Source organism: Polypterus senegalus, chromosome 5, assembly GCF_016835505.1.
Source record: "Polypterus senegalus isolate Bchr_013 chromosome 5, ASM1683550v1, whole genome shotgun sequence".
Taxonomy (NCBI): Eukaryota; Metazoa; Chordata; class Cladistia; order Polypteriformes; family Polypteridae; genus Polypterus; species Polypterus senegalus.
In genome coordinates, this window is record NC_053158.1 from 40,534,556 (window position 1) to 40,552,639 (window position 18,084).

Sequence of the window (18,084 nt, forward strand, 5' to 3'; positions counted from 1 at the left end):
AGTGTGACGGAGCTTGCTGGGAGGTGTGGAGGAGAAGAAGAGTATTGAATTATTGTATCAATTGATTGTGTTTGTTGTGGTGGAGGTGCTTTGGAGCACGGGAAAGAAGAAATAATTAAAAGAATACTTCTTGGTGCTTTTAACTTATGTCCAGAGTGTCTGTTGGGTTTAAGGGGCAACAGCGACCCCTAACGTCCACAATAAATATATATCCTTATATATAATTTAATACTATCCGTATGTATGGTGTTCGCCGCAATACCTCGAGCAGACACAAGAGCAGCAGCCGTGGGAAGGATGCGTAGGAAATGAAGTCACATGACTGACGCAGAACGTACACTTGCTAATGAGACCACACGTACACAACAAACGGATGAGCAGTGTACGGCTACAAATACTACTAATGCTGAAAGAAATCGTGCAAATCAGACACAAACAACAGATGAAGAACATGCGCCACAGAATGCTACTAACGCTGACAGACATCGTGCCAGCCGTGCACAAGCGACTGAAGAAGCTCGAGCAGCCGCAAATGCAGCACGGGTTGAAAGAAATCAAGCAGCCCGTGCCTTGTGGCGGCCGAAAAGGTCTATTTTAAGCATAAATCAGTGCTATGACAATAAAATCATTTCAAGGACTTAAGAAAACAATTCTTTGCAGAGAAAGTATGGATTTCACAAATGTTGAATTTGTAGCCCAATTCGATTGGGCTCTCAGTCGCTAGTATATATAATAAAGTAGATGAGATGCATCTCTCCAGCGTGTCACTGACGTTTCTGAAGTAAAGAAATCTATTGGGAATATTATTGGATTTTGCTAGTGGTTTGTAATTTTGGATTTGTTTGCTTTGGTAATTTTCTTGTCTTTTTCTTTTATTTTTGATTTTTTGTGAATAAAGTCTTCATTTAAAAAGATATTTTGCTGCCCTTGTCATTGAGACAGAGGCTTTATGGTTTCCTTTCCCTTGAAGGACATTTTTACACATTTGGGATATTTAAAGTGTTTCTGAACATTTAAAAGCCTGAGCCCCATTTTATCACCTGCCTTTTGAGTTTCAGGTCCGACTGCCTGGGATAAGGCCTTTCTCTAGGCAAACCGGTAAAGGCCATGATCTGGTTTTGCTCCTTTTTTAAGGATTGTCTTGCATTTTTTTTTTCTATTTTGTGTTCCCGCATCACAACATCACTATGGTCTCTCAAGTCACGACCACAATCAAAGTGCCTACATTAAGAGAAAAGAAAATACATAACCTTTTTGTCTTTCTTAAACAGACAACTATTCAGGCTTTTAGAGTGCTGACAAAAACACACACACATTATCATCCATATGTAGCTTTTGGTGAGGAAAAGGTTAAATTGGTCAACCAGTCAATATGTTATTTCTCTCTATTATAAAATAAATCTTGGGAGGGAGACGAGGGGGGCGAAACGTGATCTTCTCTGAAGACATTTTGAAGTCCAGCGAGACAAAGAAGTGAGACAAAAGGTCAGCTGCTGTACAGGCTTTTAAATGATCGACGTGCAGCGAGACATGCAGAACACGCTGCTCGGCACTAGCAGTCCCGGGGAAGGAGGGACGGGGAATAACTCAGTCACTACAGCTTTATTACTGGCAAATATCAAGAAATAAAAAATGAATGAAATGAAAATAACAATCTCTTTAAATTGTATACCTGGATAACCAAACCCAGGGGCTGGCGAGCGAAACAAGCAGGGGGCAGAGCCCCCTAGTAGTAATAAAATATAATTATTAAATAAATGTTAGTGTGGGTGTGTTTTTGAGTGAGGTCTGTCATAGGAATGGTTCCTATTTATTATTATTTATTTGGCCCCATTATTAAGAAAACTTGCAACATTTAATATACAATTATTTTATTTTTTCAGTTTGGAACGCAGACAGGTGAACTGATGTTTTCAGGGCCACACAATGTTAGTAGTGGGATTTGAATCTACAACTTCTCAGTTTGAAGTCCGAAGACTTAAGCACTATGCTATGGCTTTCAGAATGTTTTACTAAGTTACCCTACGGCATGATATATTATGACTCACCGCTGCATGTTATTTTATTCCTTCTGATGAATGAAGTTGTACTTGTAGTATTATGAAGTGTACAGTACAGAATACAATGAAACTCTTAAGTATTTGTCTAAGCAACATGCAACGCATTGCAACTCTCTAGCCATTTAAAACAAAAAGTATTCAAATACTTAACTTCATTTTAATTAACAGAAAACTCTAGTCAGCTTATTGTTTGTACTTCTTTTATTTTGTTTCTAATGCTCCCGTTACCTGAAACCACTCAACTACCTCATCATTCCCTCCTAGTTGCCAAAATATCTGCATTTTACACATTTCTTTGTTTGTCTGGAACAAAACTCCACTGTGCATGAAATGCTTTCTGGTTGTTAGCCTCTTTATCTCAGTGCTGGATATTTAATTGTCTTTATCAAACCTCATAAACTGCATGTTCATACAAGCATAGACTGCAATAAACAGTTAATGACAAAATATATGGGCACATTCACCCTGTTGAATCCATCAATACTGTCACTCAAAAGGATATGTTATAATTCCTAAATACCTATTTTTCATTTTTTTTGCGAGTTTCATCCATTTAATCCCCCTTTTCTTTCAAATTTTCACAAGTCACGTACTTCCCGAAAGAGGTGCTTCTATTTAAAATGTTAAACAATCATACCCTCGGATTTGCGCACGTGCTCTCAGCCACTGGCTTCCAGTTGTGTAACCTCCTGCCTAAAATGCGGCTGCGGTCTTTTTAAGAGAAGAGCATTACATCACCCTCTGATTACACAGTCCAGTAAGCACTGCGCTCCTCTAGAGCAGACTTTGCTAAAGCCCTCTGCATAATGCAGCACACATGCAGATGCAATGTCTCGCACACTAGGGCACACGTGCTGGGGAAGATTTTGTACAACTGTCAGAATAAGAATGACTTGGATGGTCTCTAGCCTCGTCTCCGCTCCACCAGCTAATTAACACACTTCAGAAAGCAGTGATTAAATCCCTTTATCCCGCTTCACTATCTAATGACTTGGCTATAATTTAACCAGGGAAAAAATACAATTTCATTCAATTAGCTCAACTGCTGTTTGACACTTGGTTCTGTGGTGCTGACGACGGATGAAGTTTTTTTTACTCTGATCTATTGATGTGTTACTAAAGAAATATCCGGCTAACTTCCTGGTGTAGCTTTACTGATTTACATCCTCAAGAGCAAAAAACTGTAATGTTAATTGTTAAGTCAAAAATATTTCATATACTATGTGTGCTAATTAGTGCCACAAGGAATTGCTGCAAGCCACGGGAAACACCATTCCCTAATAACGACTCCCTAGTTTACCTGGATGCAACATGTTAACAATAAAGTGCATTGAATTATGATCACTAGGCCTTCAAGAGATTTACGCAGCCTCTTCTGTGTGGGCTTTGTCCAGATGCACCCGATTCTCAAAGGCATCCAAAAAATTGCTTTCTGCTGCACGGCTAAACACACATGGCCATTAATGCAATACAATTGGAGGAGTGTTTAAACCAAAATACATAAAGGATATCATGAATCAGAGAGTTGTAGGGGTTACAGTCAAATTGCCCCATCAAGCTGTTAAAAAATACCTTGCCGTCATTCCTAAATAGTCCAGATAGTCCAAACAGCCTTGTTTTTTATTTTGTTTTTTTTTTATTTTCACCATTCTTATTATGGACTGTTCTTAATAAGCAGCAGGAAACGCATGGCATAACATTCTTAGCTCTCCCGTAATCCAAGTTAGGGATGCTTTGGCCACAGGGCTGTCTCATCCACACCACTACAATGTACCAATTTAGAATCGCCAATTAAGCTTAACAAGCAGATTTTCCAAAGTAACTGGAAAAAGATGTCCACACCAACAAGGGAGTAACATGCAAGGACCACACAGAAGGCAACTGGGAGAAGAATGTAAACCAAGGCTGCTGGCCCAATCAGATAGGAGTGGTAATCACTGTGCCAAGACAATGCACTGTCCTAAATGCCATTTAAATTAGGCCTTAAACAATGATGGCAATGGCAAAAGAAATCCAGATAGTGAAGCCCATATACAGTATGCTGATCAGTATAATGGTGTGTGGTGTGAATTCTGCCACAATGAGGAATAAAGATGGGGAGCAGAATTCTAAAATCCCACACAAAGGGCAGACCTTCCCATAATTTCGGTCTGAACCCCTGGATTAAACCTCACCCTAGCCAGCCTAACCCCTTCTCAAAAACAGGCTTTGTCCCACACTGACCCCAAATGGGTCTAGAGCTTTTAAATAATAAAATTCTAAGAAATGTCCAAAAAATCGAGAGGAGTGAAACTATTAAATGTCTAATCTTGCACAAAATAAAGCACATTCCTTATCATTATCTAGCCACGTGTAAAAGACAGGTAATAGAATACATTTAAGAGTATTTGATCACTTGCCCTATGTGTACTTTCTTGCCTGGCACTCTGTCTTTTGAATGTGTTCCTATAACACCTGCTTCTCATACTCTGTCACTCCATGGGACCCTCCTGTCCACTTTTATACTTCCCATCTTGGAAGGAAACTTTCATTGTGCCTTCTACACAATTACTGCTCCTCTTGTGTTTCACACTTGCACTTCCTCTTTTGATTACTGTACGTCACCAACACCAAACTGACCAATCACACCAAAGTCAAATTGACCAATCAGACTGCTCGTAGAGACCTTACTGTTTTATTATGCAATAGGTTTTTTAATCAAAAATAGAAGAAACAATTAAGATACTATTAAAAATCAGATTCAAAAAGACTGCAACCTTAACCCTCAATGGTTCCTTGGGGTGCGTTCTGCACCCCATGCCCATTTCTATGGCTACTACCATGTTATTATTAAAATTTCAGCAGTTATCCTCTAGGACATTGTAAGTGCACTAGTTTTTCATACGGTCATGCATAAAATGATAGAAAAAGTGTTACCGTCAATTATCGCTGGCATATTTTCATCGGGGGTGCAATATGCACCCCCAAAAAAACTTAATTTTTGACAGAAGTCTGTGGAGATTCTCAGCTATCCAGGTCATGGTTATCCTAAAAAGAGTTATGCTGGACTTTGTTTCCATCCAGAGTGCTTTCTCAATTCTAACTGATTGGTTGGCAAAGTTAAAAGAACTGTATTGTAGGTGGATTGGGAGGACAACTGATTCAAATGAACGACTGTCGTTGAACAGAGGCGGTGGCCTTATACATAATCTATCACTGACCTACAATGCAGTTCTTTCAACTTTACCCAGACGGTTCCACAGTCGTTCACGCTGGGAGGATGACTGGTTCAAATAAACGACCGTCGTTGAACAGAGTTGAACAACTAGTCCCATTCAGAGGACGATGTCCATTTAGGCAGTACATTCCCAGTAAGCCTGCCAAATATGGGATAAAGGTGTGGTGGTGCTGTGACAGTGCCACATCTTATCCACTGAATGCAGAGGTCTATCTTGGGCGGCAACCGAATGAAGTCAGAGATCATGATCAGGGTGCACGTGTTGTGAAAGCAATGGTATCACCTTGGTACAAAAGTGTTCGTAATGTAGTGGGAGATAACCTGTTTACAAGCGTTGCACTGACAGAAGAATTGCTTACACAGGGTATGACCTATGTAGGAACGATGCGCAAGAATAAACGAGACATTCCTCTGAGCATGATAGCAAAAAACAGAGACTAATTTTCTTCGATCTTTGCATTTGATGGCAACAAAACTTTGGTATCATATGTCCCCAAAAAAGGAAAGTCGGTCATCCTTTGTCGACAATGCATCACGACAAGGCTGTTGATGGTATGAAACAAAAACCAGAGATCATCCTTCATTATAATGCTACTAAGAGCGGCGTAGATAACATGGATCATTTGGCCTGCATCTACTCTTGCAAACGAAAAATCAACAGGTGGCCAATGGTCCTGTTCTTCAACAAGCTTGACACAGCTGCCATTGTCAGTTTCGTGATCTGGATGTGCAATAACCCTGATTGGAACAAGTCATCCAAAGCGATACGGCGTCGCCAGTTCATCGTGAGTCTCGGGGAGTCTCTTGTCGAGCCACTGATTAAAAGACGTTTGGACAATGCAGCCCAGCTCAGAAGACCGATCATGGATGCAATCCAACTTCTAGAGCTGGACTCTGGAGAACTAGAAGCAGGAACTGAGAGACCAGCTAAAATGAAGAAGACACAGGGACGTTGTCACCTGTGCCCGCGTGAGTTTGACAGGAAGACACGCAAATTCTGTGATAAGTGCCCTAGGCCTGCTTGTCCAGCACATTCTGTCAATAAATCAAATGTACTTTGTGACAAATGCATATAACTTTAGACATGTCATTTGCAGAAATCTTAAACGTTTGCATCTAAAAGGTGTGATAATATATATTTTACAATCTTATTAGAACATTGGAATTAAAATGGCACTTACATCGCGGCAGTGAAGAGGTCGGCTAGACGGAATGTGCATTATATGACCAGTCCCCTCCGCTGCCCCCCCCACTGCCGCAACCCCATTAACTGCACTATTTCACTGCATAAGCTGTGTATGCATCATGCACTTACCTAATAAACGCATCTTAACTTTAGTTCATTGAATTTGAGCTTGGTACCATTGAATTATATATACCAACGAATAGGGGTGCAATTTGAGCCCCAAGGACCTGGAACGTAACTTTCTAACAAGGACCCATTGAGGGTTAAACAGTATCTAGGCCATAATTTGAACCCAAGACCTTGGAACTGTGAAGCAGAAAAACTAACCACTGTGTCCATTTAACTCAATCCATCCACACTGCCTATGGAGTTCAGAGTTACAAGGATTCTGATAACATTAAGTCTGAGCTAGGAACCAACTCTGGATGGCTGATAGTACTTTGTAGAACACTGCACTCTGTAACAAATAAAATCAATAATTAAAGCAGATTTGTGTTTTATGTTTTAACTGAGTATGTAAATAAATATGTCATTTTTTTTGCTTTATTTAGATGCTGTTTTGCAAAAATATTTAGCTTGCATAACCTGGGTGTGGGAGGAGTTCAGAGAGCTCATAGAAAGTGATTATCGATCAGACTCCAATAGCGCTGGCAAGCCATCAGGCGGCTCTGAAGGGGAAGGCAGCACTTCTCTCAGACTGTTTTCTGCAAGGGTGGAGAAATGGTGACCCAGACTGAGGATGTAGTCTGACAGTGGAAGGAACGCTTTAAGGAGCTCCTGAACCCCAACAAACATGCCATCTGTGGAAAAGGCAGAGCCAGAAGCTGATAGGGAATCAATGATCATTTGCTGGAGAAAGGTCAATTAGGTAGTTAAGCAACAGTACAGTGGCAGGACCTCAGCAGTGAATGAGATCCACACAGGAATGCTGAAAACTCTGTACATTATTGAGCTGTCATGGCTGACATACCTTTTTAATGTTGTGTGGTTGTAAGGAGCTGTGTCTCTGGAATGGTATACAGGGTTGGTGGTCCCCTTTTTTAAAATTGTGGGACTGGAGGGTGTGGTCCGACAATCAGGGGATCACACTTTCACACTTCTCAGCCTCCCTGGGAAAGCCTACACCAGAGTATTAGAAAGTAGACTCCACCTAGTCGTGGAACTTCGGATTCAGGATAAGCAATGTGGATTCTGTCCAGGCAGTGGAAAAGTGGACCAGTACTTTACCCTTGTGATGATCATGGAGGGAACATGATAGTATGCTCACTCTGTCTACATCTGTGTTTTGGACTGAGATAAGACATGCCTGTGTTCCTTCAGGACTTCTGTGGGGGATGCTGGGACAGTATGGGGTTCCAGGACTCCTAATAAGGGCCATTCTGACCCTGTGTAATCGCAATGGAAGCCGTATCTGCATACTTGGAAAAACATCAGCACCGTTCTCAGTGGGTGTTGTGTGGCACTTGACCAGCACTGTGCATGTTCTCCTATCCTATTTGTGAATTTCATGGACAGGATATTAAGATGAAGCCAGTTCTGTGGCCTTAGAATTGTGTCACTGATTTTTGTTTGCAATGTGGTACTGTTGGCTTCATTGGGCTGTGAACTCCAGCATGCATTAAGACAGTTTGTGACCTTGTGTGTAGCAGCAGAGATGAGGATCAGCATCTCCAAATCTGAGGCTATAACCCTCAGTAGGAAAAAGGTGGACGGCCTTTTTTGAATGTGAGGTGAGTTACTGCTTCAAGTGAAGGAGTTTAAGTATCTCAGGGTGTCTTATTCACGAGTGAGGGGAATGAGGATGGTGAGATTGACAAAAAGATTGGGGTGGCAAGCACAGTTATATAGTCGTAGTGGTGAAGAAGGAGTTGAGCTGAGCGTCAAAGTTCTTTATGGTCATAAACTTTAGGCAGTGACTAAAAGGATGAGACTGCAGTTACAAGAAGTCAAAATGAGCTTTCTTCAAAAGGTGGCTTGGCTATCACTTAGAGATGGGTGAGAAGTAGATAAATATTCAGAGAGGCCAGGAGTAGAGGTACTGAAGCTGTGTCTCGACAGGAGCCAAATGAGGTGGTTTGAGCATCTGATATGGATGCCTCCCAAAAACCTCCCTGTGGAGGTTTTACTGTCATGGCCACCTGGACGGAGACCCTCGGGAAGTCTCAGGGCTCACTGGAAGGATTTTATCTCCCAGATTGGGACAATGAGTTGGTAAGTGGGGCTGGAGAAAGGAACATATTGGCTTCACTGCTAACGTTTTAACGTCTGTGACCCAGTCCCAGATAGGCATTGGAAAATCCACCATCCATCCATCCATCCATCCATCCTCTTCCGCTTATACGAGGTCGGGTCGCGGGGCCAGCAGCTTAAGCAGAGAGGCCCAGACTTCCCGCTCCCTGGCCACTTCTTCCAGCTCTTCCGGGAGAATCCCAAGGTGTTCCCAGGCCAGCCGGGAGACATAGTCACTCCAGCGTGTCCTGGGTCTTCCCCGGGGCCTCCTCCCGGTTGGACGTGCCCGGAACACCTCACCAGGGAGGCGTCCAGGAGGCATCCTGATCACATGCCCGAGCCACCTCATCTGACTCCTCTCGATGCGGAGGAGCAGCGGCTCTACTCTGAGCCCCTCCCGGATGACTGAGCTTCACACCCTAACTTTAAGGGAAAGCCCAGACACCCTGCGGAGGAAACTCATTTCAGCCACTTGTATTCGCGATCTCGTTCTTTCGGTCACTACCCATAGCTCATGACCATAGGTGAGGGTAGGAGCGTAGATCGACTGGTAAATTGAGAGCTTTGCCTTACGGCTCAGCTCCTTTTTCACCACGACAGACCGATGCAGAGCCCGCATTACTGCAGATGCCACACCGATCCGCCTGTCGATCTCACGGTCCATTCTTCCCTCACTCGTGAACAAGACCCCGAGATACTTGAACTCCTCCACTTGGGGCAGGATCTCACCCCCAACCCTGAGAGGACACTCCACCCTTTTCCGGCTGAGGACCATGGTCTCGGATTTGGAGGTGCTGATTCTCATCCCAGCCGCTTCATACTCAGTTGCGAACCGATCCAGAGAGAGCTGAAGATCACGGCCTGATGAAGCAAACAGGACAACATCATCTGCAAAAAGCAGTGACCCAATCCTGAGTCCACCAAACCGGACCCCTTCAACACCCTGGCTGCGCCTAGAAATTCTGTCCATAAAAATTATGAACAGAATCGGTGACAAAGGGCAGCCCTGGCAGAGTCCAACTCTCACTGGAAATGGGCTCGACTTACTGCCAGCAATGCAGACCAAGCTCTGACACCAGTTGTACAGGGACCGAACAGCCCTTATCAGGGGGTCCGGTACCCCATACTCCCGGAGCACCCCCCACAGGATTCCCCAAGGGACACGGTCAAACGCCTTTTCCAAGTCCACAAAACACATGTAGGCTGGTTGGGCAAACTCCCATGCACCCTCCAGGATTCTGCTAAGGGTGTAGAGCTGGTCCACTGTTCCGCGACCAGGACGAAAACCACACTGTTCCTCCTGAATCCGAGGTTCGACTATCCGACGGACCCTCCTCTCCAGAACCCCCGAATAGTCTTTTCCAGGGAGGATGTGTGATCCCTCTGTAGTTGAAAATGAATAAATGAATTAATTTAGCTTTCATATATACACATATAAAAATAATTTAGCTTGTGTTTGAAATATGAGAAATTGTCTGAGCCCCTTTTGAAATGTCAATATCCATGGAGAGACCAAAAAATACATTTAGAACTGAACACAATAACAGCATTTTTATTTACTATAGAAAATAATTTGCTGGAATACTTTGGATGCAGAGGTAAGGGTAGTCAAGAAGCAGTGTATATGGAATTGAATTGCTTATTCGGCTAATTCTTAAAATGATTGGAATCTCATATACAAGCCCCACTGAAAGGTAATACAATCTTTATTAGGTTTTGAAGTGACTGGAGTCTGGAGTTCTGATGTGAGCCCAGTGTCTTTTTTGAGCTTCACTGCTCAATGGATTGACTCTGATTTTCACTTAAAGACAGTTATTCTACATGCACAAGAACATTTGGCTTGCTCACAGTAGCATTTAGTATACTCACACCAAACCAGCACTCCCCTATGAGCGCCATCAGTCAATGCTTGATAACCAGTGCCTCTCACAGCACATTCCCCACTGCCAACCCACATTTAGAAAAAAAGAAACAAAATCTGTCCTTTCGATGAGCTTTCACACTGCCAAGGCAGAGCGCAGAGTCTGTCCTTTTAACCTATAGTAAATCTTAAGTAAGTAATTCAAAAAGTAAAGCAATGTTTAGGAAGTACAGACTTGTGAATACTTTGGGAAAGCCCATGCAGCCATTAAATTCATCTCTTAGGAGACATGAGATAACTTGCATACGGAAAAAAAGTGAATAAGAACAAGAAGAGTGCACACTCAATAACTTGGCTGTCATAGGTTGTAGTGGAGTTACTGAAATAACTTTTTTCCCGCAATCTGCGGCTTTACATATGAATGAATCTTTGTATCTTTAAGAGTGTGGCGTATTATGGGAAGCAGGGAAACTTTGTGAGCTTTTTTTTTTAAATGAGGTCTGGTAGTTAAATGCCATTGATAACACAGAAATGCATCTATTAATCATGTAGTCTTATGTAACAAAACCTTAGCAGAGGCTTCTTTTGATCTTAATTACGTTTTATAAAGCATCACTTAACAGGTTCGTCATCTATGTGGAATAAGGTGCTTTGGTAAAATTACTTATGAATTTGAAGGATTCACAGATGTTATAGTGAAGTATACAATGTGTCTCACTTAAGCCATGTAAAGATATTTTAGTAGACCATATTACACAGATGAATAACCGCTGTATTGATGCTATGTAAGTGCTATTAACAACAAAATAAGACTTTGTTAAGGTTTTGTTACATAAGCGTAAATGAGTAATGGATGCATTTTTGAAGTACCTAAAGTAAAATATTACTGTGTCATTTAACTTGCTTCTGTATAGTGAATATAAGCAGCACCAAAAGTGAGTAAATGGCGGGATGCATACATGTGTGCACTTGTGGCAATTTAAGATACTTTTTCAGGCACAACTGAAGAAGAGTCTGAAGAAGACACTTTCTTTATAAAACTACAGAGCTATGACTTAATTTTTCATATATTTCTGTATATATATTATGAGTAGTTTGTTAGTGTGATTCAAGTAGTCTTGTCTTTTATATAAATTATAATTTTAAATGTCTACAGCACCCTCTTATATGAAAATTTAGTTGAACATAACAGAATGCCAATGCTCCGCTGTCATTCCACTGTCCAAAGACATACAGATTAGGTGAACTGGCAACACTAAATTGTCTCTAGTGTGTGTTTGGTGTGGGGGTTCACCCTGCAATGGACTAGCGCTGTGTCCAAGGTTTGCTCTTTTCTTGCACCATGTACTAGCTGGGATAGGCTCCAGCATACCCACAACATTGGTCTGTATTGATGAATGATGATGATGATGATAATGAGAATCCTAATGTTAACAGGCTCTGCTTGAATTGTTCATGTGAAATACTGGAATGAGAGTGGCATACAATAAGAAACTGAATTCAGGCTGTCTGATTTTCCATTAAATATGCCGATGACGAGAACCATCCTCAAAAATATTGATCAGTGCATCTATACTTTTTTATAATGTGGAGACCAAATCTATACGCAGTACTCGAAGGTGAGGTGACACAAGTCAGTTAAATGGTTTAAGCTTTACCTCCTTGACTTGTAAATTTGAACATTTAACCATAATTGGTTAACTGGAATTTGGGGCATCTCCATGTTGCAGGGAGGGCTCCACCTGGTGGCTCAGAGGTATTGGCCAGAATAAGCTGCCGGCCATATATCACAGTATTTATATGTGTACAGTATATATATACTTATATACAGTCATATGAAAAAGTTTGGGAACCCCTGTTAATTATTTGGATTTTAGTTTATCATTAGCTGAGCTTTCAAAGTAGCTACTTCCTTTTAATATATGACATGCCTTACGGAAACAGTAGTATTAACAGCCTCTAGACGTCTCCTATAGCCTTTGATGAGTATCTGGATTCTGGATGGAGGTATTTTTAACCATTCTTCCATACAAAATCTCTCCAGTTCAGTTAAATGTGATGGCTGCCGAGCATGGACAGCCTGCTTCAAATCATCCCATAGATCTTCGATGATATTCAAGTCAGGGGACTGTGATGGCCATTCCAGAACATTGTACTTCTCCCTCTGCATGAATGCCTTTGTAGATTTCGAACTGTGTTTTGGGTCATTGTCTTGTTGGAATATCCAACCCTTGCGTAACTTCATCTTTGTGACTGATGCTTGAACATTATCCTGAAGAATTTATTGATATTGGGTTGAATTTATCCCACCCTCGACTTTAACAAGGGCCCCAGTCCCTGAACTAGCCACACAACCTCAACCAAATTTGACAGTAGGTAGCAGGTATTTTTCTTGGAATGTGGTGTTCTTCCGCCATGTAAAGCGCTTTTTGGTATGACCAAATAACTCAATTTTTGTCTCATCAGTCCAAAGCACTTTGTTCCAAAATTATCTGGCTTGTCTACAACAAGCAACTCTGTTTGTGGCATGAGTGCAGAAAGGGCTTCTTTCTCATCACTCAGCCATACAGATGTTCTTTGTGCAAATTGTGCTGAATTGTAGAAAGATGTACAGTTACACCATCTGCAGCAAGATGTTCTTGCAGGTCTTTGGAGGTGATCTGTGGGTTGTCTGTAACCATTCTCACAATCCTGCACATATGCCGCTCCTGTATTTTTCTTGGCATGCCAGACTCGGGTTTAACAGCAACTGTGCCTGTGGCCTTCCATTTCCTGATTACATTCCTTACAGTTTAAACCTCTGAGATAGCTTTTTGTAGCCTTCCCCTAAACCACAATACTGAACAATCTTTGTTTACAGATCTTTGGAGAGTTGCTTTGAGGATCCCATGCTGTCACTCTTCAGAGGAGAGTCAAAGGGAAGCACAACTTGCAATTGACCACCTTAAATACTTTTTCTCATGATCGGACACACCTGTCCAACCAATTTGGTGTTGCAAGTAATCAGCATTGAGCAGTTACATGCATTCAAATCAGCTAAATTACAAAGGTACCCAAATTTTTGCACAGCCAGTTTTTCACATTTGATTTAATTTCATACAAATAAATACTGCGTCACTAAAAATCTTTGTTCGGAAAACACCCCAGTACTCAGATGTTCCTAGGAAATGAAAGACATACCACTGTTATCTTTTTTGTTGAAAGTAGAGTAAGTTATTATGCAGGCTGAGAGGAGTTCCCAAACATTTCATATGACTTTATACTCACACGATCATTTAATTGACATTGGCAATTAAACACTGTTTAAATGTAAATATACATGCACTTACAGATTTCAATATTTTTTAATCATTAATTGCACTACAACTTTTTTGCTGATATTTTAGTTACCATGTATACTTGCGGATAAGTTCTCCCACGGATAAGTTTGGACTTGATTTCCTAATATAATTTCTGGTATTTTTTAATGGTGATTGTGTAAGTCGAATGTGGAAAACTCACATTATTGGTACAAGAGATTATGATATGCTAATGCCCACCTGAGAGAGTAACCACAGAGCACACTTCCTTTTTTTCTATTGTGCCTGCGTGACCACAGGGTAATACCCGAACTATTCTGAAGCAACGTTTGCACTGATTTGTGTTTTTTGCATCTCACACCCTCATACACCTTTATCATAAGAGCATCCCTTATCTACGATGGTGCGTTCAATCAGAAGAAAATATGAAGCTGGTTTTAAATTAAACATAGTTGAAGTAGCGAAAGAAATTGGTAACTGCACTGCTGCAACAAAATTCAATGCGTCTGAGGAACGGATGCGACATGGGAGGAAGCAAGAAGATGTAAAAAAAAAAAATTATGTGTCGCATTTTTGAACGGGCGTATAAGTCGGGGTCTGATTTTATGATCGATTTCTTACCAAACTTATTCTGTTGACATACAGCAACAAATAATAAACACAACACAAATCTTTTAAAAAGCCGCAAATGTATCAAATGTTCACAGGTTTTTTATCATGTCGGAGATGGCTGGGGTGGTGACGCAGCCGGGACGCCCAGGAGGACCGGAGGAGGGTTTGCGCCTTCCCCAGACCATGTGGGGGCGACCGCCCTGGTACCTTTGGGGGCCACGGGTTCAGAGCTTTGAAGCTCCACCCTGTTGGGGCCCGTGGTCACTGCTAGGGGGCGCCCCTATGCCTTTGGAGCCATGGACCTCAGCACTTCCTCCACACCGGGAAGTGCTGGGGGGCAGAGGATCGGGGACACCCGGAATGCTTCTGGGTGAGCAGCCGGCACTTCCGCCACACTGGGGACTGCTGGTGGAAGATTGCTGGGAAGCACCTGGAGCATATCCGGGTGACTATGAAAGGGGCTGCATCCCTTCATTGAAGGCTGGAGTCGGGTGAGGAGTGGACTAGAGCTGGAGAAGAGTGAAGGAGGCGGTCTGAATCGAGGCATTGGTGTTGTGGCCAGGACGTTGGGGACTTGTGCGGTTTGTGTGGCACTTGTAAATAATGATTAATAAACGTGTGTTGGGTGAGTTGAACGTGTCCGCCTGTCTGTGTCTGGGCCGGCTACCACAATCAAGAAGACGCAAGACTAGCATGCTTAACAGGTTTATAAGTAAAAGACACATTTTGTTGTTAAGCTAACATTTTTCTTTTTCCAAATGAAAATGTAAGCTGCTGCATTTAAAGTAAGATCTCTGTCCAAACTAAAATAGTGCTCATTTTAATTAAAGGACAAAATAAATAAATAAAGTTCTAGCTATCTATCTATCTAAAATAAAAAGGTCTAAATTAATTAATGGAGCTTTTCTTGACATCCAAATGCACAGGGTGACTCCTACAATTTTTTTTCTCAGTTTCTTGCTCCACTTTCTTTAACATAAAGGCTAATATCCCAATCATCTCTTGCAAAACAGCCCTCAACTTGCTGCTCTTTGTTTACTCTGCAGGAAGTTTGCTAGTTCAACTGCCGCAATACCTCGCATAAATGTAAAGAAACACTGCAAGAAAAGCAGGGGATGAAAAGATTGGTCTTTTTTGTGAAAATGTTTAGCCTTCCCCTTAATAAAAATGTAAGTGATTTCTACATACGGGACCTTGCTCTTATATGAGATGGCTTCTCTGACATGCCAACACCAACATTCGAATAATAATGCCAACAGCTGAGCGGACTAGTGTTGTTGTCAGCTTTTGTTGCTAACTCTGACTTGAAGTTATATCCTGATGTTCCAGTCCATAAAGACAAGCCAGTCAGCCAGTTTATTGGAAGTGACTCCAGAAGGGATTTAAAGGCAGTTCGATCCAGAGGAATAGTTGAGCTTAGGGGTCACAGGTGAGAGTGGTGTGGTGAGAGAAGAAGAGGAATATGAAGAAGGAGGAGAAGAAAAAAGAAGTGCCTGGTCATGATTTTAAAGTGGACAAGAGGATAAGCCAAGGGTTCATGTCTGTGCAAGAACAAGGTATTGTATTTCTAAGGTGGCAATCATAGATTGGCCATCTAGGTCTGTGAAGAGGATTCATTTTGTTCTGTTTTTTTGTGTTGTATTTATCTCATTTTTTGACACCCACTACACATCCAGTCTACGTGGAATGGGGTCTCTCTTTGAATTGCCCTACTCAAGATTTTTTCCATTTTTTTCTACAAGATTTTTTGGGAGTCTTTTCTTGTCTTCTTAGAGAATCAAATTGGGGGATTTCTTTAAAAACAGAGTCTGTTAAACCACATTGAGGCATACCTTGTGTGACTTTGGGCTATACAAGAAATAAATTGCTGTTATTTTTATTTATCACAGGTGCATCTGGATTCTCCTTTTTAATACTGATATGTATTTTTGCTCCTTTTTTGTTTGTTGTCTGTAGCTTTTTTGTATTTATTTTTGTGTGTCATTTTATAACAGGCATGCTATTTTTATACATTTGGTCTTCTTGGCATCATTCCACTTGGACCTCTCCACCTGCTCCATACCATTGTGGAGTCCTGCAATCTGACACAGTCATAATACTGTTTTGTAATGCTGATGGCAAATTGGTTGTGGATAATGATTAAAATTGCTTCTGTTTTATGTAACAAATGTATGTTTTAATTAAACCAATATATTAAGATCTCAAGTGTAATGATACTATAGAAGGGGCAAACTACAGTATACGCTGGTACATTATATTGTATATACAATGAAATTATGTTTGTGTTTATTTAGCTACAAAATGAAAAGTTGGCATGGACTAACCTATTATAGCAGAATTTCTCTCTTGTATGATATTAACAGTTTTAAAACTAAAATGATAAAAAGTTTCAGGTACTGCATACACCCTGACCAACTCAGTTGTCAAGGTTAACTAAGCCACCCACTGCAACTCACATGAGTGGCCTGCTGCTGGGCAAGAAGCCATTTATGTGGACAAAGAGTTCAATGACAGTGTGGACTACATGGGATACACAGTATTGTTATGATATGCTTACAATTTCATTTCTATTCTGTTCTCCAGTTGTATTTTAACAATGTTTTTCATGCTAATGTTAGTTTTTGGAATATGTAGATTTTGATTTTGTTCATGGTAAGTTTATTTAAGTTAGTTTACATTTTTTTACATCTTTTTTGACACTATCTTTCTTATCACGGGTGCCACCATTTTGAGTAGTGGCTACAACCACAATGCTAAGTAAATTAACTGTAAATTATCTCATCATCCAGATTTATGGAGAAAAAGTGTTCATTTATTTAGCTAGTGTTCCAGGCAAAAATATTTTTGTGGAGCCATTTTTAACTGTGATTTAGGGTTTTTATTTTTGTGCATATTACTCCCCATTTAGAAAGCTTGTCTTTTGGCTTATATGTGTTCTTTTGGTTCTTTTTAAATAGTTCACTTCCAACTCTGCAAGATCCATACACACATGTTATGGGTATGTTCAGATGAAGGACTTGAGCAGTTATACCAAAAGGAACCATTGCAGAAAAGGTTAACAGTCATAGAATAAAAAGTGCATAATTAAAAAGAACAAGGTCAGGAGTAATTACCAGAATGATCAAAAGATAAACATGCACAGTGTGAAGGATTATACTACTTGCATAGGGTGATAACAGGTTTGAGAAAGGGACAGTGGAATCAGGAGATGGCATGGGTAGATCAGAATTGAAGCAGGGGTCATACCTGGGTTGACTAATGTCAGCAGTGATCAAGACAGGTAGCCAAAATCATGGTCAAATAACAGAGCAGTAAGTTGTAAGCCAGAGTCGTAGCTGTTTCATGAGGAAGCTGAAATTGTTTCGTGTATATGTTACGGCCAAAACCCAAAATCAGCCAAAGTGGGAAGTGTCCGGCCAAATCGGGAAATGACCAATGTCGCTGTAAATTTACCAGCCAATGTCTGATCTTTTCCTTGATTATCGGGATTTGGCCAGCCAGTTTATGAAATGGCATGGGGCGATCAGCCAAAGTCAGAAGAAAAAAGGCATAAGCAACGATTTGTTGCGCACTTAGTAGTGCAGTTGCATCGAGTGTAGCCTTGGCCGCCGGTAAGTGAT

General features: G+C 41.2%; 1 protein-coding gene across 1 annotated transcript in view; it reads left to right on the plus strand.

Moving 5' to 3' along the window:
* The first annotated feature begins 5,804 nt into the window (after positions 1-5,804).
* The window catches only part of LOC120529866 (XK-related protein 4-like), a 106,828-nt gene continuing 94,548 nt past the window's right edge, over positions 5,805-18,084 (plus strand). Inside the window, exon 1 of the mRNA XM_039754085.1 lies at positions 5,805-6,246. Coding sequence (XP_039610019.1) covers positions 5,805-6,246 — 442 coding nt within the window. The remainder of the gene's footprint in view (positions 6,247-18,084) is intronic.